We start from the raw sequence: 27578 nt of genomic DNA, 5'->3' as shown, positions 1-27578 counted from the left end.
TGATCTAATCTCATACTTTTATATGTACCTGTCCAGTTTTCCCAGCACCACTTATTGAAGAGGCTGTCCTTTCTCCACTGTACATTCCTGCCTCCTTTATCAAAGATGAGGTGACCATATATGCGTGGGTTTATCTCTGGGCTTTCTATCCTGTTCCATTGATCTTTCTGTTTTTGTGCCAGTACCATACTGTCTTGATTACTGTAGCTTTGTAGTATAGTCTGAAGTCAGGGAGCCTGATTCCTCCAGCTCCATTTTTCGTTCTCAAGATTGCTTTGGCTATTCGGGGTCTTTTGTGTTTCCATACAAATTGTGAAATTTTTTGGTCTAGTTCTGTGAAAAATGCCAGTGGTAGTTATAGAGATTGCATTGAATCTGTAGATTGCTTTGGGTAGTAGAGTCATTTTCACAATGTCGATTATTCCAATCCAAGAACATGGTATATCTCTCCATCTATTGACATATTATTTTCTTACTTTATAAACTATATTTATGAGTAACCATGTCTGAGGAATTGTGAACTCTTCTCAGCTCTGGTAGCTGGTCAGCATATGTGGGTACATAGGTAGCTCGTGTCAGATGTCCACCCTAGCTTGGGAGGGTGCCCTTCTCCCCTAGGCATTAGAGGTTGGGAGGCATAGGTACTGCTTAGATAAGAGCGTGGGTGTGGTGGGCGTCTCTGGTGGTCAGCATCTCTAGTATATGAACAGTGAAGGCAGTTCTGTGTGCCTTAGGATTTTGGATGTTGGTTCATTTATAGTAGAGTTTGGTAAACTATGGCCCATGGACCAAATCTGGTCCACCTGCCTGTTTTTTTAAGTAAAGTTTTATTGGACACAGTCATATTCATTTACATACTACTTTTGGCCACTTTTAAACTACAATGAAAGTTGAGAAGATGTGACAAAAACCATAAGACCTGCAAAGCTAAGATATTTACTATCTGATCCTTTTTAGAAAAATTTTGCTAACCTTTGGTTTAGAGGACTATATAAACTCAAGGCAATATTTGTTTACAATTATTAAATCTTCTTTCTGAAGCTAGTTTAATATGTATCAGATTACAGTCATCCAGTCTGTAATCTCTCACTTTTTTTCCTCAGGTGTTCAAAGGGGAAACTTTCTGATACAGAGAAGACACTTGGAATCAGACTAGAAAATGAAGGTGTAAGTAGAAACCCTAGTTAAATTTTATGTCTTTTACTCTTTCACCTGACTTATGTTAAAATTTTGGGCCCATGAAAAATAAGAAAGATATGATATACGTTACTTTGATTTCTAATTCCGTTGTTTTCTTTGAAGAAGCAGCAGGCATTGAGGATACACACCTTTGGCTTTCTTCTGAGTTGCAAGATTTTTATCTCTGTGCTATCGCGACCTTTGTAAGAGAGACTAACTTGCCTCCATCCCAACCCTTATCTGTGTTGCCTGGCTTCTTTTGGAGAATTTTTTAAAACCATACATCTTTAGGGAAAATAGTTGTTCGGGACTTTTCAGATTCAAGATTTCATATTTATTTGAAAATATTACCAATCTTCTGCTTAATTGGATTTTACATTTTCTATATAAGTATCAGAATAAGAAGTGTCCCAATGATCTCCATAGCAATACCAACATTTTAAATAATAGTGGCAAAGTGTTTACTAAGCACTCCACATCCAAAAGAATTATATTCCTAAACTAAATGCAAACTTGAAGTTTTAGATTATTTCATATTTTAGGTAATAGAAATGCCAAAGTTTAGGGAACTGCTTTGTGTTAAGTATCAGTCTGATCAAGATTCTCTTTTCCCATTTGATATCTTCATAAGAACTAGTCTTAAGGGTAAGTCATAGTCTTAAGTCATGATCTTAAGTCCTAAGTCTTAGATTGTTCCCTTCTCTAATGTATTTGTTACCTGGCTAAAGACTACATCCTGCTTCTATCCTTGCTGAACCTGAAGGCATTGCGATCTGGGACCATGTGGAAGGGCCAGCAGCTACTGGTTTCCTAGGACCAGTATACCTGGCAGTTAGCTAGAGTAAAGAGCACTGGCTACGTGTGTTGAGAGTGTAGCTCTAGTCCAATGCTCTATTTCTAAATAAATTTCCTAATTTTAGATAAATTTGCCTACCAGATGACTTAAGTTCAGTATTAACAGTTATGTAGAGTCACGATAAGGAAAGATTCTTATCAGAGTTTCTGGGATGCTGGCAAAATTCTGTTTATTGACCTGAATGGTGGTTACATAGGTGTTAATATTACAAAAATTAAGCAGCACATTAATGTTTTGTGCATTTTTCTATAATATATAATTACTTCTTTAAAAGGATGAAGTAGAACAAGTTTACTTGGTATAAGGATAGAAGTGGTTTATTTTGAGTGGTGGGATTATGGGTCATATTTTTTGCTTTTTTAAAGCTTTTCAAAATGTCTTTTAACTATATTATTTTAATTGAAATAAGAAAACTGAAAATACTTTTCTTGCTACCTCCAGGGAAAACAAATGTTCTGCTTCATGGTTTATAATTGAGGTGTCCTGTTGTGGGCCTTAGGTCTTGAACCATTTTTGTTCCCTCTTCCAGGGACAGGCAGATATGCTTAATCTACTTTACTCATTTGGGGATATACTAATTCTCTTTTCTTTCAAGATAATGGTGCTGTTTTATATTTCATGTGTTACGTATGTTTATATGTGCAAGTATCAAACATGTCAGTAGAATATGGGAACTTTTTTGATCAGAGGAGGGGACTCCAGCTGGAACCTGACTTATCTGAAGAAGTGTCAGCCCGACTGCGCCTGGGCAGTGGAAGCAATGGCTTACTCAGGAGGAAGATGTCAGTACTTGAGACAAAAGAAAAAAATTGCTCAAGCAAAGAGAGGGATAAAAGGACAGATGATCTTCTTGAACTTACAGAGGTATTGTTTCTTGTTTCTTGTGTTGATCAGAATAAGGGGCATGTTTTTAAATAACCTCAGTTATTTAAGACTTGAGTGAATGTTTTGTTTTGAAGAGTTTCTCCAGGCTAGGGAATGTATGTATGAAGGAAATCAGGCCCAAGGGCTGGTCAGTCACTGGCTACACTGATCATTAGTGACCTGTGAAAGTGGCCTAAGGAATTAGATTAATTTCAGCAAATGTGAGTAGACAGGATTGTCACATATCTTGGAATATAATGGGTTCTTTGTAGATTCTTTTTCTAAACTTAAAATATTTTGAGTTACACTGTATGGGTTTGACATTAGGAAGAAGTTCATTGCAGTTCTTCTTTTTTTTTTAAACATTTAATTTTATTTGTTTATTTTTGGCCGAGATGCATGGCCTGTGGGATCCCAGTTCCCCAACCAGGGATCGAACCCAGGCCCAGGCAGTGAAAGCGCCAAGTCCCAACCACTGGACTGCCAGGGAACTCCCCTTCATTGAGGTTTTTGTTAAGCGATTATGGTTCACTAAAATGTCCCGTTCAATGATTATTGTATTTGAAACGTTTCTGTAAGTAAAAACTTATAGAAAACAAGGAAATGAAGGTAGTTAAAAATTCTCATTTTAAAGGTGAGCCCACATCTTGACTCCTCCATTGTTGTGGTAGTCAGTCCTATTCAGTGAATATTTATTGAGCACTTACTATATGTTGGGCATGCAGGTCGAGAGAGAGAGATCCATAAAATTACAAAATTGTGTTTAGTGGGGGGGGAGCAGTATTGAAAATATTTGGATGAAATAACTTCTATTTGGTTTATAGATTCAGGCTTATAGCTTAAATATGCATTTCTCTTTGTAATTCTTTAGAATGATGCCATCTATTCAATAAGGACTCAGTTGCTAGACTGCTGCCTAGTTTTCTAGTTTCTGCTTACTCTCTTCATGTCAAAAGTAGATAGAATGATCTCTTTGATTCCTAATTTTATTACTTTGATGTTTTATAATAAAAGTTCAGGAGGTAGATAAGGAAAGTATGAAAATGCTTTTATAGTATTGTGAAAGGAGCAAAGGCTAAGGAGTTAGACACTCCTGGGTTCAAATCTTGGCTCTGCCTTTTAATCATTATATGACTTTGACCATGTAACCAAAATTCTCTGAGCTTTACCTCTTCTATAAAATGGTGATAATACTTTCCCCACAAGCAGGGATTAGTGGTGTGCTTCAAGCATCTGGTACATGTTTGGCTCATGTATCCCACATGGTAGTGGGATAATTGAGAGTATACTTTAAATATTATTATCAAATTATTGTTTTCAGAAGTTAATAATTGAACTAGCATTTTTTATAAGCATTAGTAGTAAGATTGCTTTGTGCTCCTAAATTGAAATTCTTTCCTACTTCAATTTAGTAGGTCTTTGATAATCTATTTTTCTTAAGGGTCAGGTATTACAGAGATGAAAAGTTTTTTTTTTTTTTTTTTTTTTTTGCGGTACGTGGGCCTCTCACTGTTGCGGCCCCTCCTGTCGCGGAGCACAGGCCCCAGACGCGCAGGCGCAGTGGCCATGGCCCACGGGCCCAGCTGCTCCGCGGCATGTGGGATCTTCCCGGACCGGGGCACGAACCTGTGTCCCCTGAATGGGCAGGCGGACTCCCAACCACTGCACCACCAGGGAAGCCCTGAAAAGCTTTTTTCAATCTCAGACTTTCAGTATCTGATAGTGGTTCCATATTAAAGTAGCAACCTCTGGACTTTGTAATTCAGGACATGGAAAAGGAAATCAGTAATGCTCTAGGCCATGGCCCACAGGATGAGATCCTAAGTAGTGCTTTCAAATTACGAATCACTCGAGGAGATATCCAGACCTTGAAGAACTATCACTGGCTCAATGATGAAGTAAGTTGTCTTTATTTCCCCCTTTGACTATCATTATGCTTAGTCATTTTCTGTCTGTAACCATAGTGGTTTCTACACAATTAAAAGGGGCTGGTAAAGCAGCTTTAGTTTTTCTAAAACAAAAACATCTTAAACCTTAAAAACATGATTAATTCTGATTGTTTGCTGCCTTTAATTAGCAATGTTTCCCTCTTCTGCATTTGTGCTTTGTTTCATCCACCACTTACTAGTCTTAAGTGAGATTTTCATAAATCCTGGGTGCAAGTGATAAATGGAAGGAAGCAAGTGATACTTTATTTTAGATGAATTCTTATAGGAGCCAGTTTATTTTTTCAATAATAAAGGGATATATTGATCACTGTATGTACACTATGTGATTTTTTTCTTTATTTCATTTGAGTGATAACTGTAAAATTTGCCCAGTTGTCATCTTGTATCCTTATATATTTAGCTAAAGCTAGCTCTTGGTTCTTGCCAATTTCCCAGTTGGTTCTTTACCCAGCTGCTCAGCCCCTGCATTTTCTCCCTTTGCCTTCCTTCCTCCCCGCTATAACTAGTGACATATAAACACATTCTTGTAAAATTAGAATGTTTCTGTTTCACATTATAAATGTAATATGTTTATTATAGAAAATTTAGAAAATACAGGAAAAGTGAAGGAAAAACATTATCGTTTGAAAGTGGCACAACTCAAAAATAAACAAAATACTAATGTTTTGGTGTATTTCCTTCCATTTAATTTTTTTTAATTGAGGTGTAATTTATATATAGTAAAATTCACTTCCAGTTAATATTTTTGCATATTTTGTGTGTGATATAGTTACATATACATTTTCATTGTTGCAGACTTTCTCCTTGAGTTCTTTCTCTTATCTCTCTTACTCATATGCCTCAAAAGTACAGTCTCATTCCTTCTTAATCCCTCCCATTTTGCACTGATCATTTTTTTTTAAATACATTTATTTTATTTTATTTATTTTATTTTTGGCTGCTTTGGGTCTTTGTTGCTGCGTGCGGGCTTTCTCTAGTTGCGGTGAACGGGCGCTGCTCTTTGTTGCGGTGCACTGGCTTCTCACTGCGGTGGCTTCTCTTGTTGCAGAGCACGGGCTCTAGGTGCGTGGGCTTCAGTAGTTGTGGCATGCAGGCTCAGTAGTTGTGGCACACAGGCTTATTTGCTCTGCGGCTTATGGGATCTTCCCGGACCAGGGATCGAACCGTGTCCCCTGCATTGGCAGGTGGATTCTTAACCACTGTGCCACCAGGGAAGTCCCTGCACCGATCATTTTTTGTTTTCCATCTTCTGTCATAGACAGCCCTTTTATCCCCTTCCTTAGTGCCTTCCCTTCCCTCAGCTTATTTTCTAATTCATCCTAATTGAGTTAGGTAGAAATCTAGTTTTGATAATATACTTGCCATATTCCAACATTTACTCTCTTGATATTACAGGTCATTAATTTTTACATGAATCTCCTGGTGGAAAGAAATAAAAAACAAGGGTATCCAGCACTTTATGCATTCAGTACTTTCTTCTATCCAAAATTAAAGTCTGGGGGTTACCAAGCAGTGAAAAGATGGACCAAAGGGGTCAATCTCTTTGAACAGGAACTTATTCTGGTGCCTATTCATCGGAAGGTACATTGGAGCCTGGTGGTAAGTCGAGAGGTTTAATTGTTGGAGTTTGGATAATGACTGTTTTGTTAAATGCAGGCATATCTCAGAGATATTGCAGGTTCAGTTACAGACCACCACTGTAAAGCAAATATCGCAATAAAGAGAGTGACATCAATTTCTTGGTTTCCCAGTGCATATAAAAGTTATGTTTACACTACACTGTAGTCTATTAAGTCTGCAATAACACTATATCTAAAAAACAATCTACATACCTTAACTAAAAAATACTTATTGCTAAATACTTTTTATGCTAACCATCATCTGAGCCTTCAGTGAGCTGTAATCTTTTCACAATAGCATCAACGGTCACTGATCACAGATCACCATAACAAGTATATTAATAATGAAAAAGTTTGAAATGTGAAGAATTACCAAGATATGGCACACAGACGTGAAGTGAGCAAACACTGTTAGAAAAATGACGCTGATAGACTTGCTTAATGCAGGGTTGCCACAGACCTTCAATTTGTAAATGCAGCGTCTGCAAAGCACAATAAAATGAAGTGTGCTGGTAATGAAGGCGACTCTTCTGTCTAGTGAGAGTCCTGTAGTATATGTTAAAGGCATACTCTGCAGAGTCCCTTCTTAGTTCTTGAGTTGAACAACTTAGAAAGCTACAAGACAGTCTGTAGTGGAGGAGCTTTGATTTTTAATAGGAATTTTAATACACGTGGGTTATTTTATTACTTTTGTTTACAAGATGATAACGGGTTTATTGTAGTAAAGGTATAAAGAAAAAGGCAAAAAAAAAGTCTCAGCACTCTGAGAGGACCACTAATGTTTTAAGGAATAAGTTTCTATGCCTTTCTCTAGCAATAGAAAAATATAATTTTAGAGACATGGAGCTCATATCATCTGTGATGTTTTATGAAAAATGTGTCTTAGAAATCCATTCATGTTGGTACATATATTTTTTTAAATGCTTATCTTTTTAGAAATAAAATTCTCATTTTTTGTGATGGTTGTTTCTGGATGTTGCATTTTTCCATTATAGGTGATAGACCTAAGAAAAAAGTGTCTTAAATATCTGGATTCTATGGGACAAAAGGGCCACAGGATCTGTGAGATTCTTCTGTAAGTAAAGGCTTAAAAACTTCAGTGTTGCCTCAGTGTGCCCTTTGTTAAGTGGTCTTTCTTCTTTCCATCCTCTGGTGGATGGTAGTCTAATGTGTAGTGAGAGCTCTCTTCCTAGTTGTTCACAACTTGACCTGAATCCATCTTTTTGTCTAAAAATAACCCCCAAATCTGATCTTAACTGAGAAATCTTATTTAATGGCGTCACTGAAAACAAGTTTGTCATATGTTATAATGTAAAATATATTTGATGAGAATCCTGTGATTTGAATTAGATTTCTCTGGGATTGATACATTAGTTCTCTGAATTCTTAAGCCTACTCACTGATGTCTCTGTGCTTTCCATGATGGTTTGGTTCATCTCATAGAACCTGGAGGTAATTTTTAAGTTAAAACATGGTTTGTAGGTAACTGTTTTAATAGTAATTGCTAGAAACCTGCCTTTACAGCATAGCCATCTATTAGCTATGTAAAGTGATGACAAGAATTTCACAGAGAGGAAGCAAATCAGTGAAATAAGTCTATTTTGAAACACTTATGCTCACTGGAAGCAATTGCAGGTTCCAGTTTTTAATTTTAGTAAGGATACTTGGATAATTTTAATAAGGATACTTTAGTAAGGAACTCTTGTTGAGTGATGTGAAGAAAAGTTAACAATAATTCAGTTCTTTCTTTTTTGATGTTGTTTTAGTGTAAAAGATCCTTTTTATTTATGGGTGTTTATCTTGAATAAAAAATGTAGAGAAGAAATTTTTTAAAATCATAAGATACACCAAATTGTTTATAAAGCAGTTATCTCCTTCTAGTCCTTTCTGCTTAAGATGTATGTAAAATGTGCATACATACATACGTGTGCACATACACATACATATAATCACATACTTAAGAATGTTTTCATTGGAATCATACAGCAAAATTTTGTCTGTTGCTTATAATAGGATACCAAAAAAACATACTTTTATAACATTCATACTTTTTTTTCCCCCCTCTCTCTCTCTTTTTTAATATATGAAGAGCTCAGCTTCTTTGGGTATCTGAGGCCCCCTCCCTTTCCTGATGCCCCTAGTCCAACTTTTCTCAATTTTTTTCATTATCACCTCCCCACTCCAAATTTTTTTTTAATTTAATTTCTCCATGACAAGAGAAAATAGTATTAAGGAAGAGACTTTTTTTGTTTGTTGGGTTGAGCTTTAAAGGGCTACAAACCATTGAAATATCTAAGATTTTTGCCTTCTAAGAACCAGTTTTCACCTCTCTGGGGGTGATATTGCTGCTCCCGTTGTGAGCGCATGCCCTAGCATAGCACTGGTTTCCCTTTTATGTAGGTTAGGATGAGAACTGAGATGCCTGTGTTCAATTTGATAACCCTCTGGAGATTTGGATAAAATTAAATCACTCTCAATACTTAAGTATATATCACCTAGGAGTGAGGAAATTCTCTTACATAACCACAATGCCATTATCACACTTAAGAAAGTTGACAACCACTAATGTGTAATATATGATTCATGTTCTGATATCGTCAGGTATCTTTTATAGCTTTTTTTCCTAATCCAGGAAGTCAGTCAGGGTTCATGCATGTAAGTAATGTCTCTTTAGTCTCCCTTAGTTTAGAATAGTCTCCTACATTTTTTTTTGTTTTCCATGGCAGTGCCTTTTCTTTTTAAGACTCCAGGCCAGATGTCTTGTTTTATATCTATTTTTAAGTGAGAAAAAGCAAGTTATAGAATGAAGTACTTTTTTTAATAGAATAAAATGTGTTTTAAAATGGGGTGGAGTAGAGAACTAGAAGAACAAACAGCAAACCATTAATAGTAAATATTTCCATAGTGTTTATTGTGGGGTCTTTTGCATTTTATATATTATGTTTTAATTTTTAAAATATAACCATATACAATTTTTGTAATCAGAAAAAAACACAAAATAAAATGTAAAAAGCCAAAAACAATCATATTTAAAAATATCTAACAGAGATGGCTTTGAGAATGGCAGGTCTATTAAACATCACGATGTCTTTGTAGTCATATTGCTAAGTCTCCACAGGGATTCATCAGTATATTCCTTCTTTGCTGTTTTCTCAGTCAGTATTTACAGGATGAAAGTAAGACCAAAAGAAATATTGACCTGAATGTTTTAGAGTGGACCCACTACAGCATGAAGCCACATGTAAGTGGTGATCATCTGTATTTCAAATACTTTGTTGCATTTCCTGTCAGTAGCGTATTATTTAGACTTGGCTTCCTTCCTCCCCTTACTCACTCATCCGTAGGCATGCATTCTCCTGAGGTGTACATCGTTAGAATGATCACTTCTAAATCTTCAGAAATTCATTTAACCAAGTTGTTTGCTTTTAAGCCTTTATCTTGTTTCTTAAACTATAAATGTTAAATATCTGCATGTCTCAAAAAATTGAGAAAAAAACACAACACAATAAATTCAAGCCAGCTACTTTTCTTGGTTGGCATTAATGGAAATTTTAAAGCTCCTGTTCAAAACTTACCTGGAGAAATTTGTATATTTAGATCTTAAGCGTCCGATGCTGTGAGTCCTCAAGAGTCAGGTGTGCTATTTGTGAATGTGCTTTGGATCTTGCCAGATTTGAATCTCATTCAGGGTTTAAAAATGCATACATCTGGGACTTCCCTAGTGGCGCAGTGGTTAAGAATCCTCCTGCCAATGCAGGGAACACGGGTTCGAGCCTTGGTCCGGGAAGATCCCACATGCCGCAGAGCAACTAAGCCCGTGCACCATAACTACTGAGCCTGCACTCTAGAGCCTGCGAGCCACAACTACTGAGCTCGTGCACCACAACTACTGAAGCCCGAGCACTTAGAGCCTGTGCTCCACAACAAGAGAAGGCACCACAATGAAAAGGCTGCGCACTGCAACGAAGAGTAGCACCCGCTCGTTCCAACTACAGAAAGCCTGCTTGCAGAAACAAAGACCCAACGCAGCCAAAAAATAATTAAAAAACGTAGGGCTTCCCTGGTGGCGCAGTGGTTGAGAGTCCGCCTGCCGATGCAGGGGACACGGGTTCGTGCCCCGGTCCGGGAGGATCCCACATGCCGCGGAGCGGCTGGGCCCGTGAACCATGGCCGCTGAGCCTGCGCCTCCGGAGCCTGTGCTCCGCAGCGGGAGAGGCCACAACAGTGAGAGGCCCGCGTACGGGGAAAAAAAATAAAATAAAAGCATACATCTTTTAGCCCTAATGGCTCCTTCTCTTTAAAAAAAAAAAAAAAAAAAAATTATTTATTTATTGAGCAGTATTGGGTCTTAGTTGCACCACGTGGGATCTTTATTGCCGCGTGCTGGATCTTTTTGTTTTTTTTTTTTGTTTTTTTTGCACAGTTTACCCTTCCCCTTCCCCATATCCTCAAGTCCATTCTCTAGTAAGTCTGTGTCTTTATTCCTGTTTCACCCCTAGGTTCTTCATGACATATTTTTCTTAAATTCCATATATATGTGTTAGCATACGGTATTTGTCTCTCTCTTTCTGACTTACTTCACTCTGTATGACAGACTCTAGGTCTATCCACCTCATTACAAATAGCTCAATTTCGTTTCTTTTTATGGCTGACTAATATTCCATTGTATATATGTGCCACATCTTCTTTATCCATTCATCCGATGATGGGCACTTAGGTTGTTTCCATCTCCGGGCTATTGTAAATAGAGCTGCAGTGAACATTTTGGTACATGACTCTTTTTGAATTATGGTTTTCTCAGGGTATATGCCCAGTAGTGGGATTGCTGGGTCATATGGTAGTTCTATTTGTAGTTTTTTAAGGAACCTCCATACTGTTCTCCACAGTGGCTGTATCAATTTACATTCCCACCAACAGTGTAAGAGGGTTCCCTTTTCTCCACACCCTCTCCAGCATTTATTGTTTCTAGATTTTTTGATGATGGCCATTCTGACTGGTGTGAGATGATATCTCGTTGTAGTTTTGATTTGCATTTCTCTAATGATTAGTGATGTTGAGCATTCTTTCATGTGTTTGTTGGCAGTCTGTATATCTTCTTTGGAGAAATGTCTATTTAGGTCTTCTGCCCATTTTTGGATTGGGTTGTTTGTTTTTTTGTTATTAAGCTGCATGAGCTGCTTATAAATTTTGGAAATTAATCCTTTGTCAGTTGCTTCATTTGCAAATATTTTCTCCCATTCTGAGGGTTGTCTTTTGGTCTTGTTTATGGTTTCCTTTGTTGTGCAAAAGCTTTGAAGTTTCATTAGGTCCCATTTATTTTTGTTTTTATTTCCATTTCTCTAGGAGGTGGGTCAAAAAGGACCTTGCTGTGATTTATGTCATAGAGTGTTCTGCCTATGTTTTCCTCTAAGAGTTTGATAGTTTCTGGCCTTACATTTAGGTCTTTAATCCATTTTGAGCTTATTTTTGTGTATGGTGTTAGGGAGTGATCTAATCTCATACTTTGACATGTACCTGTCCAGTTTTCCCAGCACCACTTATTGAAGAGGCTGTCCTTTCTCCACTGTACATTCCTGCCTCCTTTATCAAAGATAAGGCGACCATATGTGTGTGGGTTTATCTCTGGGCTTTCTATCCTGTTCCATTGATCTATATTTCTGTTTTTGTGCCAGTACCATACTGTCTTGATTACTGTAGCTTTGTAGTATAGTCTGAAGTCAGGAAGCCTGATTCCTCCAGCTCCGTTTTTCGTTCTCAAGATTGCTTTGGCTATTCGGGGTCTTTTGTGTTTCCATACAAATTGTGAAATGTTTTGTTCTAGTTCTGTGAAAAACGCCAGTGGTAGTTTGATAAGGATTGCATTGAATCTGTAGATTGCTCTGGGTAGTAGAGTCATTTTCACAGTGTTGATTCTTCCCATCCAAGAACATGGTATATCTCTCCATCTATTTGTATCATCTTTAATTTCTTTCATCAGTGTCTTATAATTTTCTGCATACAGGTTTTTTGTCTCCTTAGGTAGGTTTATTCCTAGATATTTTATTCTTTTTGTTGCAATGGTAAATGGGAGTGTTTTCTTGATTTCACTTTCAGATTTTTCATCCTTAGTGTATAGGAATGCCAGAGATTTCTGTGCATTAATTTTGTATCCTGCTACTTTACCAAATTCATTGATTAGCTCTAGTAGTTTTCTGGTAGCATCTTTAGGATTCTCTATGTATAGTATTATGTCATCTGCAAATAGTGACAGCTTTACTTCTTCTTTTCCGATTTGGATTCCTTTTATTTCCTTTTCTTCTCTGATTGCTGTGGCTAAAACTTCCAAAACTATGTTGAATAAGAGTGGTGAGAGTGGGCAACCTTGTCTTGTTCCTGATCTTAGTGGAAATGCTTTCAGTTTTTCACCATTGAGGACGATGTTGGCTGTGGGTTTGTCATATATGGCCTTTATTATGTTGAGGAAAGTTCCCTCTATGCCTACTTTCTGCAGGGTTTTTATCATAAATGGGTGTTGAATTTTGTCAAAAGCTTTCTCTGCATCTATTGAGATGATCATATGGTTTTTCTCCTTCAGTTTGTTAATATGGTGTATCACGTTGATTGATTTGCATATACTGAAGAATCCTTGCATTCCTGGAATAAACCCCACTTGATCATGGTGTATGATCCGTTTAATGTGCTGTTGGATTCTGTTTGCTAGTATTTTGTTGAGGATTTTTGCATCTATGTTCATCAGTGATATTGGCCTGTAGTTTTCTTTCTTTGTGACACACTTGTCTGATTTTGGTATCAGGGTGATGGTGGCCTCGTAGAATGAGTTGGGGAGTGTTCCTCCCTCTGCTATATTTTGGAAGAGTTTGAGAAGGATAGGTGATAGCTCTTCTCTAAATGTTTGATAGAATTCGCCTGTGAAGCCATCTGGTCCTGGGCTTTTGTTTGTTGGAAGATTTTTAATCACAGTTTCACTTTCAGTGCTTGTGATTGGTCTGTTCATATTTTCTATTTCTTCCTGATTCAGTCTTGGCAGGTTGTGCCTTTCTAAGAATTTGTCCATTTCTTCCAGGTTGTCCATTTTATTGGCATAGAGTTGCTTGTAGTAATCTCTCATGATCTTTTGTATTTCTGCAGTGTCAGTTGTCACTTCTCCTTTTTCATTTCTAATTCTATTAATTTGAGTCTTCTCCCTTTTTTTCTTGATGAGTCTGGCTAATGGTTTATCAATTTTGTTTATCCTTTCAAAGAACCAGCTTTTAGTTTTATTGATCTTTGCTATTGTTTCCTTCATTTCTTTTTCATTTATTTCTGATCTGATTTTTATGATTTCTTTCCTTCTGCTAACTTTGGGGTTTTTTGTTCTTCTTTCTCTAATTGCTTTAGGTGCAAGGTTAGGTTGTTTGAGATGTTTCCTGTTTCTTAAGGTAGGATTGTATTACTATAAACTTCCCTCTTAGAACTGCTTTTGCTGCATCCCATAGATTTTGAGTCGTCGTGTCTCCATTGTCATTTGTTTCTAGGTATTTTTTGATTTCCTCTTTGATATCTTCAGTGATCACTTCGTTATTAAGTAGTGTATTGTTTAGCCTCCATGTGTTTGTATTTTTTACAGATCTTTGCCTGTAATTGATATCTAGTCTCATAGCGTTGTGGTCGGAAAAGATACTTGATACAATTTCAATTTTCTTAAATTTACCAAGGCTTGATTTGTGACCCAAGATATGATCTATCCTGGAGAATGTTCCATGAGCACTTGAGAAAAATGTGTATTCTGTTGTTTTTGGATGGAATGTCCTATAAATATCAATTAAGTCCATCTTGTTTAATGTATCATTTAAAGCGTGTGTTTCCTTATTTATTTTCATTTTGGATGATCTGTCCATGGGTGAAAGTGGGGTGTTAAAGTCCCCTACTATGAATGTGTTACTATCGATTTCCCCTTTTATGGCTGTTAGTATTTGCCTTATGTATTGAGGTGCTCTTATGTTGGGTGCATAAATATTTACAATTGTTATATCTTCTTCTTGGATCGATCCCTTGATCATTATGTAGTGTCCTTCTTTGTCTCTTCTAATAGTCTTTATTTTAAAGTCTACTTTGTCTGATATGAGAATTGCTACTCCAGCTTTCTTTTGGTTTCCATTTGCATGAAATACCTTTTTCCATCCCCTTACTTTCAGTCTGTATGTGTCTCTAGGTCTTAAGTGGGTCTCTTGTAGACAGCAGATATATGCGTCTTGTTTTTGTATCCATTCAGCCAATCTGTGTCTTTTGGTGGGAGCATTTAGTCCATTTACATTTAAGGTAATTATTGATATGTATGTTCCCATTCCCATTTTCTTAATTGTTTTGGGTTCGTTATTGTAGGTCTTTTCCTTCTCTTGTGTTTCTTGCCTAGAGAAGTTCCTTTAGCAGTTGTTGTAGAGCTGGTTTGGTGGTGCTGAACTCTCTCAGCTTTTGCTTGTCTGTAAAGGTTTTAATTTCTCCATCAAATCTGAATGAGATCCTTGCTGGGTAGAGTAATCTTGGTTGCAGGTTTTTCTCCTTCATCACTTTCAATATGTCCTGCCACTCCCTTCTGGCTTGCAGAGTTTCTGCTGAAAGATCAGCTGTTAACCTTATGGGGATTCCCTTGTGTGTTATTTGTTGTTTTTCCCTTGCTGCTTTTAATATGTTTTCTTTGTATTTAATTTTTGACAGTTTGATTAATATGTGTCTTGGCGTATTTCTCCTTGGATTTATCCTGTATGGGACTCTCTGTGCTTCCTGGACTTGATTAACTATTTCCTTTCCCATATTAGGGAAGTTTTCCACTATAATCTCTTCAAATATTTTCTCAGTCCCTTTCTTTTTCTCTTCTTCTTCTGGAACCCCTGTAATTCGAATGTTGGTGCGTTTAATGTTGTCCCAGAGGTCTCTGAGACTGTCCTCAGTTCTTTTCATTCTTTTTTCTTTATTCTGCTCTGCATTAGTTATTTCCACTATTTTATCTTCCAGGTCACTTATCTGTTCTTCTGCCTCAGTTATTCTGCTATTGATCCCATCTAGAGTATTTTTAATTCTATTTATTGTGTTGTTCATCGTTGCTTGTTTCCTCTTCATTTCTTCTAGGTCCTTGTTAAACGTTTCTTGCATTTTGTCTATTCTATTTCCAAGATTTTGGATCATCTTTACTATCATTATTCTGAATTTTTTTTCAGGTAGACTGCCTATTTCCTCTTCATTTGTTAGGTCTGGTGGGTTTTATCTTGCTCCTTCATCTGCTGTGTATTTTTCTGTCTTCTTATTTTGCTTATCTTACTGTGTTTGGGGTCTCCTTTTTGCAAGCTGAAGGTTCGTAGTTCCTGTTGTTTTTGGTGTCTGTCCCCAGTGGCTAAGGTTGGTTCAGTGGTTTGTGTAGGCTTCCTGGTGGAGGGTACTAGTGCCTGTGTTCTGGTGGATGAGGCTGGATCTTGTCTTTCTGGTGGGCAGGTCCACGTCTGGTGGTTTGTTTTGGGGTGTCTGTAGACTTATTATGATTTTGGGCAGCCTCTCTGCTAATGGGTGGGGTTGTGTTCCTGTCTTGCTAGTTGTTTGGCATAGGATGTCCAGCACTGTAGCTTGCTGGTCGTTGAGTGAAGCTGTGTGTTGGTGTTGAGATGGAGATCTCTGGGAGATTTTCGCCGTTTGATATTATGTGCAGCTGGGAGGCGTCTTGTGGACCAGTGTCCTGAAGTTGGCTCTCCCACCTCAGAGGCACAGCACTAACTCCTGGCTGCAGCGCCAAGAGCCTTTCATCCACACGGCTCAGAAGAAAAGGGAGAAAAAGTAGAAAGAAAGAATTAGTAGAAGTAGAAAGAAAGAAAGGAGGGAGGGAGGGAGGGAGCAAGGAAGGAAGGAGGGAAGGCAGGAAAAAAAGAAGACAAAGTAAAATAAAATAAAGTAAGATAAAATATAATGAAGTTTTTAAAATAAAAAAATAATTATTAAGAGGAAAAAAAAACAAAAAAATGGATGGGTAGAACCCGGAACAAATGGTGGAAGCAAAGCTATACGGACAAAATCTCACACAGAAGCATACACATACACACAAAAAAAGGAAAAGGGGAAAGAATAATAAATCTTGCTCTCAAAGTCCACCTCCTCAATTTGGGATGATTCGTTGTCTATTCATGTATTCCACTGATGCAGGGTACATCAAGTTGATTGTGGAGCTTTAATCCGCTGCTCCTGAGGCGGCTGGAAGAGATTTCCCTTTCTCTTCTTTGTTCTCACAGCTCCCAGGGCTCAGCTTTGGATTTGGCCCTGCCTCTGCGTGTAGGTCGCCGGAGGGCATCTGTTCTTTGCTCAGACAGGACGGGGTTAAAGGAGCCGCTGATTCGGAGGCTCTGGCTCAATCAGGCGGGGTGGGGGGGGGGGGGGAGGGGCACGGAGTGCAGGGCGAGCCTGCGGCGGCAGAGGCCGGAGTGACGTTGCGCCAGCCTGAGGCGTGCCGTGCGTTCTCCTGGGGGAGTTGTCCCTGGATCCCGGGACCCTGGCAGTGGTGGGCTGCACAGGCTCCCCGGAAGCGGGGTGTGGATAGTGACCTGTGTTCGCACACAGGCTTCTTGGTGGTGGCAGCAGCGGCCTTAGCGTCTCATGTCTGTCTCGGGGGTCCGCACCTTTAGCCGCGGCTCGCGCCCGTCTCTGGAGCTCCTTTAAGCAGCGTTCTTAATCTCGACTCCTCGCGCACCAGGAAATAAAGAGGGAAGAAAAAGTCTCTTGCCTCTTCGGCAGGTTCAGACTTTTCCCCGGACTCCCTCCCGGCTAGCCATGGTGCACTAACGCCACGCCGCCAACCCCAGTCCTCTCCCGGCGCTCCGACCGGAAACCGAAACCCGAGCCTCAGCTCGCAGCCCCGCCCGCCCCGGCGGCGGGTGAGCAGACAAGCCTCTCGGGCTGGTGAGTGCTGGTCGGCACCGATCCTCTGTGCTGGAATCTCCCCGCTTTGTCCTTCGCACCCCTGTGGCTGCGCTCTCCTCCGCGGCTCTGAAGCTCCCCCCGCACCGCCACCCGCAGTCTCCGCCCGCGAAGGGGCTTCCTAGTGTGTGGTCACTTTTCCTCCTAAACAGCTCCCTCCTGCTGGTGCAGGACCTGTCCCTATCCTTTTGTCTCTATTTATTCTTTTTTCTTTTGCCCTACCCAGGTACGTGGGGGGTTTCTTAACTTTAGGGAGGTCTGAGGTCTTCTGTCAGTGTTCAGTAGGTGTTCTGCAGGAGTTGTTCCACGTGTAGATAGATGTATTTCTGGTGTATCTGTGGGGAGGAAGGTGGTCTCCGCGTCTTACTCTTCCTCCATCTTCCCGGAAGTCCCCGTGCTGGATCTTTAGTTGCGGCAAGTGGGATCTTTTGTTGCAGCATGTGAACTTTTTTTTTTTTTTTTGCGGTACGCGGGCCTCTCACTGTTGTGACCTCTCCCGTTGCGGAGCACAGGCTCCGGACGCACAGGCTCAGCGGCCACGGCTCATGAGCCCAGCCGCTCTGCGGCATGTGGGATCTTCCCGGACCGGGGCACGAACCCGTGTCCCCTGCATCGGCAGGCGGACTCTCAACCACTGCGCCACCAGGGAAGCCCATGTGAACTCTTAGTTGCGGCATGTGGGATCTAGTTCCCGGACCAGGGTTTGAACCCATGCCCCCTGCATTGGGAGCATGGAATCTTTGCCACTGGACCGCCAGGGAAATCCCCTAATGGCTCCTTTTTAAAGTAAGCTACATGAGTTCAATTTTAGCCCTAACCTCTATATAATGGCTTGACTATCTTTATCCAAAAGCATTTTCATTTCTAAGCTGAATAATTAGAAGAGTAAGTGTTGAGATTTCCTGAGGAAAGCACAGATAAAAGAAGAGTTTGTTAGGATGAGTAACTGTGTTCTGGAATGGGAAATGTAATAAAGAAGACAAATTCTCTTCATTTGTGTGGTGGAGTCTATAGTTCTTTCCACTCTGATAGATGCTGGGCTCAGGAGAGAAGTTCGAGGTACCTACCATATGTATGGGTGGTGTGCATTTTCAATCTTTTCCTTTTTACAATAATCATGTGTATTTTTTTGAATAAAAATTGAGTTGTTGTCATCTAGTATGTTTTCCAGCAGTGGAATTAGACTCTCTTATTCCCCTTATAACTGACAGCCAAAGTGTGTAAGGGGCTGGCCAAGATTAGTGCAACACAGGCTTGGGGAATGTGAGTTTACTTCACCTGGGCTTGGAATCCACCACCTTTGGTTTATGGTGCCTTTAAGTGCTGCTTGCAAGCAGTAGTGGTTTTTTTTTTCAGGACAGAACTGAACATCATGGCAAGCTTTCCTAACTGGTTAAACCCTATAAAGAGGCTTTTTTCTCTTTCCTGCTTGCAGCTGTGGGGGTCCAAAGCAGTAGTCTTAGTTTTCCGGCTAGGGAAGACAAGTCAGACTCTGCAGTATGGAAATAGGTTAGTTGTATTGTAAGCATATCTCTGGTTGAACCACACTTAGCCATTTTCAAAATTTATGAATGCCTTTGAAACAATTCTGACTAGAATTCCTGTTCCTGGTAATAAAACTTCTTTCAGTTTGCTTTATATGAGAGCTGAGAGATTGAACTCTCACTGTGCTTTTCTCTTTCCTTCTAAAAAACATTTTCCATGAGGCTCACATACTCCATGTCATGGGTTGGGTTTTTATGCCACATAAAGACTAATTGTGTTTGCGTGTGTGTGTTTGTGTAATACCAGATTTAACATTTACCTTTATAATATTGTTTATCCACAGTAATATTTAGAAAAAGTCAAAGGAGTTTGATGAAATTTCACCCCTTCCTCTCTTCTTTTTTTGTAATTTTAGGAGATTCCTCAACAGTTGAATGGGAGTGATTGTGGAATGTTTACTTGTAAATATGCAGATTATATCTCTAGGGACAAACCTATCACATTTACTCAGGTGAGTGGAGACCCCTCCTCATCCTTTTACTTGTTATTAAACAAGATAAACTCAGAGCATGTTACCAGTGCCTGGCACACATTAAGCTGTTAATAATGGTAGTTGTGCTACTATTATTGCTGTAAACCTTGGCCATAGCCCTACTCTTGCTAGTATCAGGGTTTGTCACTGTATCTGCTCTCACGTTTATCCTAGTCTTTGGTGACCAGTGGGGCAATTTGCATATCTCTGAACTCCAGTGTTCACTGGTTCTTGAGTGTTACTAATATTTTTAGCCAAAGAAGGAGGCACATCAGAATATGTAACAGCATGGGGAAATCAGGCCTTGTGAGAACTTAAGCTGCAGGTCTAAGATGTAACTATGAATGCTGATTTTCCCTTCTGTTCTGATTATTTTTGGTTCTCCATAGCTCTGCATTTGAGTGGAAATTCAAATATGTTGCGAACTCTTGAGTATTTATGTTTGTAATAGTGGATTCTCAGTCTTTTTACAACCAAGGACAACCTCCTTTAAAAAATAGTTTGCTTTAACAGACCTCATTTTGATAGCTACCAAATTGTACATATTGAATAGTAGGACTAATAATAACCCCATTCTAAGCTTTTGAACGTGAACTAACTAGGGCTCCCATGCTGAATTAATAAAATTGGTTAGCTTCAGCAGTTTTACTAAGAATAAATATGTAATTTTTTACTACAAGTTTTGAGCTATTTAAAATAATTTATGAATCCATGTGTTAAGACTTTTTAGGCCTCTTCACACTAGTTTATAGTAAAATGGTATATCCACCTATTTATAAGGAAACTCCAGGAGTTCCTCAAGGGTATCTGATTTCATCAAAAAGAGTTACAGGTGATTTTGGATTTGTCTTGCATGTTGTTGCTTTGAAAATTGGACCATGTAGTGATTATCAGTTAAAGCAGAATAATATATTAAGAAAAGCCTCTAATTCTTTGATGCTTCTAAAGAAGGAGTTATTTATTCTCTGAACCTAATCACATGAGATTTGAAGGGGGGATGTTGCTATTTGAACAGAATTGGCCATGGACAACATTTGGTATAGCACAGAGTAATTGCAGGTTTGTTTTTTTCTTTATTTAAATAGACTTCATGTTTTTCTCATAAGAGAGTAGAATATGTTAATTTTAGAATGTTTTGAAATACAGGTAAGTAGAAAAGTTACTTTTTGTGCCGCCACTTAGCTATTTCCCTTTTTGGTACACGTTTTTGTTATGAAGTTGTTGTTGGACTCTATTGTATAATTCTGCATCCTGCTTTGATTTTCCTTAACATGTAAAAATGCTTATGATATATATAATAATACAAATAACCTCCTTTTTTTATGGCTTTGTAAGTCTGTACCATGATGTGGAAAAGTCAAGGCTTACACAAAGGACATTGACATCCTACTTTATTTACACGCTACAACTAAAGGTTGTTGGCGCTGGGCACTTTCATGTGTGATGTATGTGTTACTTGTGGATTCTCTGCAGCACCAGATGCCTCTGTTCCGGAAGAAGATGGTGTGGGAAATCCTTCATCAGCAGTTGCTGTGAGAACGCCCTGCCGCAGTCCCTCCCGCTGCTGGTGGTTCTTTCACAGATGGACGTTTCCATATACCTCATGCATTGTGGGTTAAAAAGTCCCTGCATCACCTCTGTTCTCTCACAGGTACTGAGCTGTTAGAAGTGCATGAAGGCCCCTCTCTGCACCCTAGTCCTGACTTGGTGTGTGGAGGGCTGCTTGCAACCCTGTTTATAAGGCCATGCCTGCTCAGAGCCCTGGACTATCAACCCACACAAGAACAAACGCTAATTAATACTTTTTTTAAGATTTTTTTTTTTCCCTGTGAATGTGGGAAATGCAGGATTTATTCTATGATTTTTCTGTGTGTTCATGTGTATTCATTCACTCACTCATTTGCAAACATAATGGGCAGTGGCTGTTTTCTGCTGCTCTTTTGAAGTTAACTCTAAATTTCTCATTTGAACTATTTATTTCTGAAAGGAATGTTAAGCTGCCCCTGCTGAAGATCAGGAGGGAAATCAGTGGGGGGCGGAAGAGTTAATTAACTTCTCTAGCTGGAGCAGTAACTGCCAACTTGAAGCAGGAGGTCTTCTTTCTTTTGAGGCTTGAAAATGCCAGGAGAAGCGCTGTGGTGTAGGGCTCTGGTTGCCTTTCAGAGGAAGTTCCACACTACAGCATTGGCACCGTGTCGTGGAAAAGTGGAACTGTGGCCAAGGAACTCTAGCTATCCAAGTGTCTTCAGAAGAGTGTCGTGGTCATCCTAAAGAGACTTCCCTTTCTGGAAATGAGGTGACTTAGCTACTCTTAAAACTGGATTTGAAGTCACTGTAAACCCTAAATCTTCATTTTCATCCCAGATCTGGTTGAGTATAAGCCTCAGATATGTAAGGGCTGGCCTGAGCTGTTTATTTCAAAAGATACTATTCAGTTTAAAGCTATTTTCCTCAAAGTTTTTTTTTCTATATATAAAGCCAAAATTAAGTTTTGTACTCATTAGTATTTACATCTCCCCATTCCACCGCCACTGAAACCTGTGCAAGAAAATTTAGTACTTGGCTCTGAGGTTGCCAGTTATACAGTAGTCTATTTTGCCTATGAAAGTTTGTATTTAACTGTTTTGTTCATTAAAAACCTTACAGTGGTTATGCATATTTAATTTCAGAAAGTTTAGAGTTGGTCAGAACATATTTTGCAAGATCTAGTGCCTAGTGTTGCTTTTCTGATGTAATAAAAGGTTGTCTGGCAGAACCTGAAAAGTATACGCTGATTTCTAACCCTTTCCCTACTTAAACCTCCCACACTTCTCCTCGTTCACAAAAGTAAGAGGTCAAACCAGAAAAACTGGGCATCTGTTAGCTATGAATCAACATGTCTGCCATCTGGAGGCCCTGGCTTCTGGTCGCAGAGGCATACTCTCTTTTTTTTTTTAAATTTATTTATTTAATTTTAGCTGCATTGGGTCTTCATTGCTGTGTGTGGGCTTTGTTGCAGTGAGCGGGGGCTGTTCTTCGTTGCAGTGCGTGGGCTCTAGGCGTGCGGGCTTCAGTAATTGTGGCACATGGGCTTAGTAGTTGTGGCTCGCAGGCTCAGTAGTTGTGGTGCATGGGCTTAGTTGCTCCACGGCATGTGGGATTTTGCTGGACCAGGGCTCGAACCCGTGTCCCCTGCATTGGCAGGCGGATTCTTAACCACTGCGCCACCAGGGAAGCCCTACAGAGGCATACTCTTGCAGGCAGTTTTCCCTGAGATGTGTAAAAGTCTTGGTATAAGACCTGGGGCCTCTGGTGAGGATTGAAACTGCTGGGCCTACTTGACGGTCAAACCAGAGGATGTGTGCTTAGGTGATGATTAAAGAGTGAGCCAGTTGGGCTGAGTCTCCCTCAAGCTTAGGCTGTACAGAGAACCATGCCTGCAGCCTCCGTTCCTTTCTTGAGGCTTCTGGAGCTGTGCCAGTGAGTACTGGGTTCAGGCAGCGGGCACAGCCAAGAAAGGCCAGAGATTTACTGGGTCAGCAGTGCACTGAATGCCTGGTTCCCACTTGGCACTAGTAGGTTTCACCTGAGAATTTAGAACCTTGGTTAAGATTTGTTCCATGTGGGGTAAATCCTTTTAGGAATGGCAGCCCAAATGAGTGATGCTGGGGGTTAATGTATTTGTATTACAAGTATTTGGAGGGGCTTCTTAGAGCAGCATTCACTGAGCTTTCCACTAATGTGATTCTTCAGGATAGCTCTTAATCTTCTAGGACATAATGAATTGATGAGAACAGAGAGTCAAGTTGGAGAATGCCATTCTACTTAACCCTGAGTTTCTGAATTTAATAGGAGATAACACAGCCATGCTTCTGTAGGCACTGACATTTCTCTGTACAGATACTTGTTGGTAATAGAATTTTAATACCTAAACAGTTTATGAGAAAAGCCGCCAGCTACTGATAATTTGCTAATTATCAGTAGCAAATTATTAACATTAAAGCCAGTGAGAAAGATATCTATCTCTATTGCAGTAGTTTGGGGGTCTGAAAAAAAGGTGGAGTGAACCATTGTTCTTTTTTTAGTAGGCAGTCTCTCCTAAAGATTGATGAAGAAGAAAAAAAAACCCCACAACTGTTGGTGAGCAAATGTCTTTCTCATTTTTGACCTTTGAGCCAGGAGGACGGTGGGAGGGAAACAGACTTGGGGCATATGGAAGATGTCTGGAGAGCCCCTTATTCTACCTCAGTTACCTAAGGCTGTTAGAACTTCTGATCTTTTCCTCCTAAGCACAGCTTGGGGAATGCCATGTTGAATGGTGGATGTTTGCCTGCACTGTGAGGCGTTGCTTGGTGCTGGGACCAAGGTGTGGGTGCAGGGAGAATGTGTCCTTGAAGATATATTGAACTTCAGATATAAATAAATAAATATGGTGGAGAAATTTAAGTTTGTAACAACCTTAGTACTATAGTTAAGGTACACAGTTTAAATTGGCTTTTGTGAGGGAATTCCCTGGTGGTCCAGTGGTTAGGACTCTGTGCTTTCACTGCCGAGGGCATGGGTTCAATCCCTGGCTGGGGAACTAAGATCCCACAAGCCGAGCAGCACAGCCAAAAAAATAAATAAAATTTTTTTTAAAAAATTGGCTTTCGTGAACTAATTGGGAACCTAATCTCTTTATGATAGTTTCTTTAAGAAAAGCTCTAGGTACCCATATTCAAACAAATTTTTGGTAATTGTTTGTAAGTTGGGGATCTAGGTGTCTGTATTGCTTTGGTGATTTTTTTTTTTTAATTTATCTAATATATACAAGGAGGAGTTTGGGTGTTTGAAATAGGTGTTGATTTTATCTATTTATCAATAAATTCATCTCTTTAATTCAGTGGCTTTCAAATATTTTTGATTGCAACTCATAGTAATAAATGTATTGTGACCAATACACACATGCATATATTATGTGATTATATATGGACACAAAAGTTTTACAAAAAATATTACTTATCCTTACTACACTGATAGTTTTCTTTAAACAAAATTCTTTTTAAGGTGAGTTGTGACCACCACATTGATTTCTCAACCCACTAATGGATAGAAATCCAGTTTGAAAAACACTGCTCTAAATGAACTGACAGCAAAATGCAAATTATGTTCAAAACTATAATGCTTGAGACCACAAAAATACAACAAATGTGGGGTTGTTTTGAAATGAATCAATCTAAATCTAGGAAAACGGGCCAGAAGTTTTCAGACCCTCAATGGAAATACGTGGTTAAACAATCCTTGTTCTTCAGGTTTTTACATTGGAATTTCATGAAATATGTTCAGTAGAAGTCCTATTACTTCTACGTAGGATGTAAAACAAAGGGTTCTATGGCCCAGTGAATGTGTGTACCATGTCTTTTCCTCCTGGGGATGCATGGCAAATGTAATAAATTAATGTCTTAACCTAGTGTGTCTAAAAACTTGGACGTTGAGCCCTCTGTGTTGACACCTGTGGAACTGTTTTGTGAAATACAGTTTGGCACGTGCCAGGAGAAGCAACATAGAGCTCTTGGAAGCATATGCTTCAAATATACATTGGGGAAGTATCCCCTCTCCCCATCTCAGCCCCCCGCCAAGCACACACACTGCCTCCTTAAGGGCATGTGGTGATCATAGTCTGTGGTGCCACTTATATTTTTCTTTAATTGTATCAGTAATAGGTGTTCATAGTAGAAAAATAAAATACTGATAGAAGTTAAAGAATAAGAGTTCTGTAAACTCACCACCCAGAGTTAATAACTCTTAACATTAACATTCTGGTATATATCCTAGCCTTTGGTATATACTCTGTCACGTGTGTATTAATAAGTGTGTGTGTTGTGCACGCTTGTGCAAGTATATATATTTTTTTGTTATTAACAAATATGGAATCACACTATGTGACTATATAACCCCCTTTCCACTTAATTTATGTTGAACATATTTTCATGGCAATAAATATTGACATCTTAATTGCCGTGTAGTGTTCCAGCATATGGTTATAACATAATTTATTTAATCAGTATTATTAGACATACTGTCTTGCAGTGTTTTCAGTTATTCTCTTAGGAGAAGTAATTAGAATTAAAATTTCTAAATTAGAGTTACATGTATTTTTTTAAAAATCAGAGATAAAAATCCACCCATTAGTATTTTGACTGGCACAGGCTGATGACTTCTACCTCTATTGATTTAAGTTTTATAATATTTTTCATGTGTAGGTCTTCTGGATAAGTTCATTCTGAAGGACTTAATGTCTCATTTTAGTGGACAATTTTATCTTTATTTAACTACTTTACAAAAAACTTTTTATTATGGAAATTTTAAGACATAAACAGTCATCACCACCTTTCAGCAGTTATACTAAAATGTGGCTAATCTTGATTCACCTTTTTTTCATGGGAGGGGGAGAGTCTGGAGTATATTAAAGCAAAATCCAGACATGTCTTTCTACCTAAATACTTAAGAATGTCTCCCTAACGTATAATAACTTTAAAAAAAGCCTTTGTCATTTTTATACATAACAAAATTAGTAAGAATTTGCCAGTACCATCTAATAGTTCACATTCAAGTTTCCCTGATGATTAAAATGTTTTATTACATTCTTCTAATCAGGATATATAGTGGGTTGAATGGTGGCCCCCCAAAACATATGTCCGCATCCTTATCCTTGGAACCTGTATTACTTTCTTTGGCAAAAGATGTGATTAAAGATCTTGAGAAAAGGAATTTATCCTGGATTGTCTGGGTCAGCTGTAAATGCAATCACATGCCATATAAGAAAGAAGCAGACAGTTTTGAGATGGATAAGGCAGAGGCGTTGAAATGGGCCTAGGCAGTGTTTATTTTTATACCCAGATTTAGGTATAAACAAAATCTGGAAAAAGACACCCAAGTGTTAATGATTGGCTGGACAGGCTTTGTTGCTTTCTAATTTTTTTTTTTTTTTTTTTTTGCGGTACGTGGGCCTCTCACTGTTATGGCCTCTCCCGTTGCGGAGCATAGGCTCTGGACGCGCAGGCTCAGCGGCCATGGCTCACGGGCCTAGCCGCTCCGCGGCATGTGGGATCTTCCCAGACCAGGGCACAAACCCGTGTTCCCTGCATCGGCAGGTGGACTCTTAACCACTGCACCACCAGGGAAGCCATGTTGCTTTCTAATTTATAAATTTGTGTTTGGAGTTTAAAAAAAAAAAAAAGGAAGAGGCAATGAGACTACAGAAGCAAGACTGGAGTGATGCTACCACAAGCCAAGGAAGCCTGGAGCCACCAGAGCTGGAAGAGCCTTCAGAGGGAACCTGGCCCTGATGACACCTTGAGTTCAGGCTTCTGGCTCCAAAACTGTGAGAGAATAAATTTCTACTGTTTAAGTCCATCAAATCTGTGGTAGTTACAGCAGTCTCAGAACAGTAATATGGGATCCAGTAAAATGTACACGTTGCCATTGGTTATTATATCTCTTGAGCCTCTTTTATTCAACAGTAGTCTCCTTTCTTGTACTATTATTTATTAGAGAAACCGGGTGTTCCTGCGGAAAATCCCACTTCTAAATTTGGCTTACAACTCCTTGGTGGTTTTTAACTACTTCCTCTATCCCTTGTATTTCATGTAAACTGGTAAGCTTGATCTAGACGCTTGATCAGATTCAGGTTGAATTTATTAGGCAAGGATACTTCATTAGTGGTCATACTGTATTGTATCACATGACGCATAATGTCTACTTGTTCCACTTACTGGTGCTAAGATTGATCTGTAATTCAGGCTGTCAGAGTTCCTATTCATCTTTCTCTTCTTGGTTTTAAATTTAATTGATGATCCATTATTAAGAGGTACAAAATGGTGATTTTCTAATTCTATCATTTCTCTATGTTAATTACCTTGAATTCGTCTATAAAAGAAAAACTTCTTATCAACTAATTTGGTTACCCTGAAATGCACTGCAACTAGGAAAAAATATGACTTTTAAAAATTTATTTTATTGAAATATAGTTGATTTACAATATTATATTAGTTTCAAGTGTATAACACAGTGATTTAAAATTTTTATAGATTATACTCCATTTAAAATTATTATATAAAATATTGGCTATTCCCTGTGCTGTACAATATATCCTTGTAGCTTATTTATTTTATACATAGTAATTTGTAAGTCTTAATCCCCTA

General features: G+C 38.9%; 1 protein-coding gene across 6 annotated transcripts in view; it reads left to right on the top strand.

The window, feature by feature from the left end:
- Positions 1-27578, top strand: part of SENP2 (SUMO specific peptidase 2) — a 63991-nt gene that overhangs the window by 18084 nt on the left and 18329 nt on the right. For 2 of the 6 annotated variants that reach the window (XM_089910734.1, XM_022570342.2), the window contains 8 exons: positions 1104-1167; positions 2723-2899; positions 4666-4797; positions 6244-6447; positions 7463-7542; positions 9624-9708; positions 19300-19395; positions 20890-25878. In XM_089910734.1, coding sequence (XP_089766860.1) covers positions 1104-1167; positions 2723-2899; positions 4666-4797; positions 6244-6447; positions 7463-7542; positions 9624-9708; positions 19300-19395; positions 20890-20952 — 901 coding nt within the window. In that variant the 3' untranslated portion in view covers positions 20953-25878. Of the gene's footprint in view, positions 1-1103; positions 1168-2722; positions 2900-4665; positions 4798-6243; positions 6448-7462; positions 7543-9623; positions 9709-19299; positions 19396-20889; positions 25879-27578 lie in introns of those variants that run through there. The other 4 variants (XR_016393039.1, XR_016393040.1, XM_089910735.1 and 1 more) reach the window with 4 other exon arrangements.

Source organism: Delphinapterus leucas, chromosome 4, assembly GCF_059928025.1.
Source record: "Delphinapterus leucas isolate spDelLeu-1000000601 "Yukka" chromosome 4, BTC_Dleu_Yukka2, whole genome shotgun sequence".
NCBI classification, from domain to species: Eukaryota; Metazoa; Chordata; class Mammalia; order Artiodactyla; family Monodontidae; genus Delphinapterus; species Delphinapterus leucas.
The sequence above is the reverse complement of the archived record's forward strand: the minus strand, read 5'-3'. Positions and strand labels throughout refer to the sequence as shown.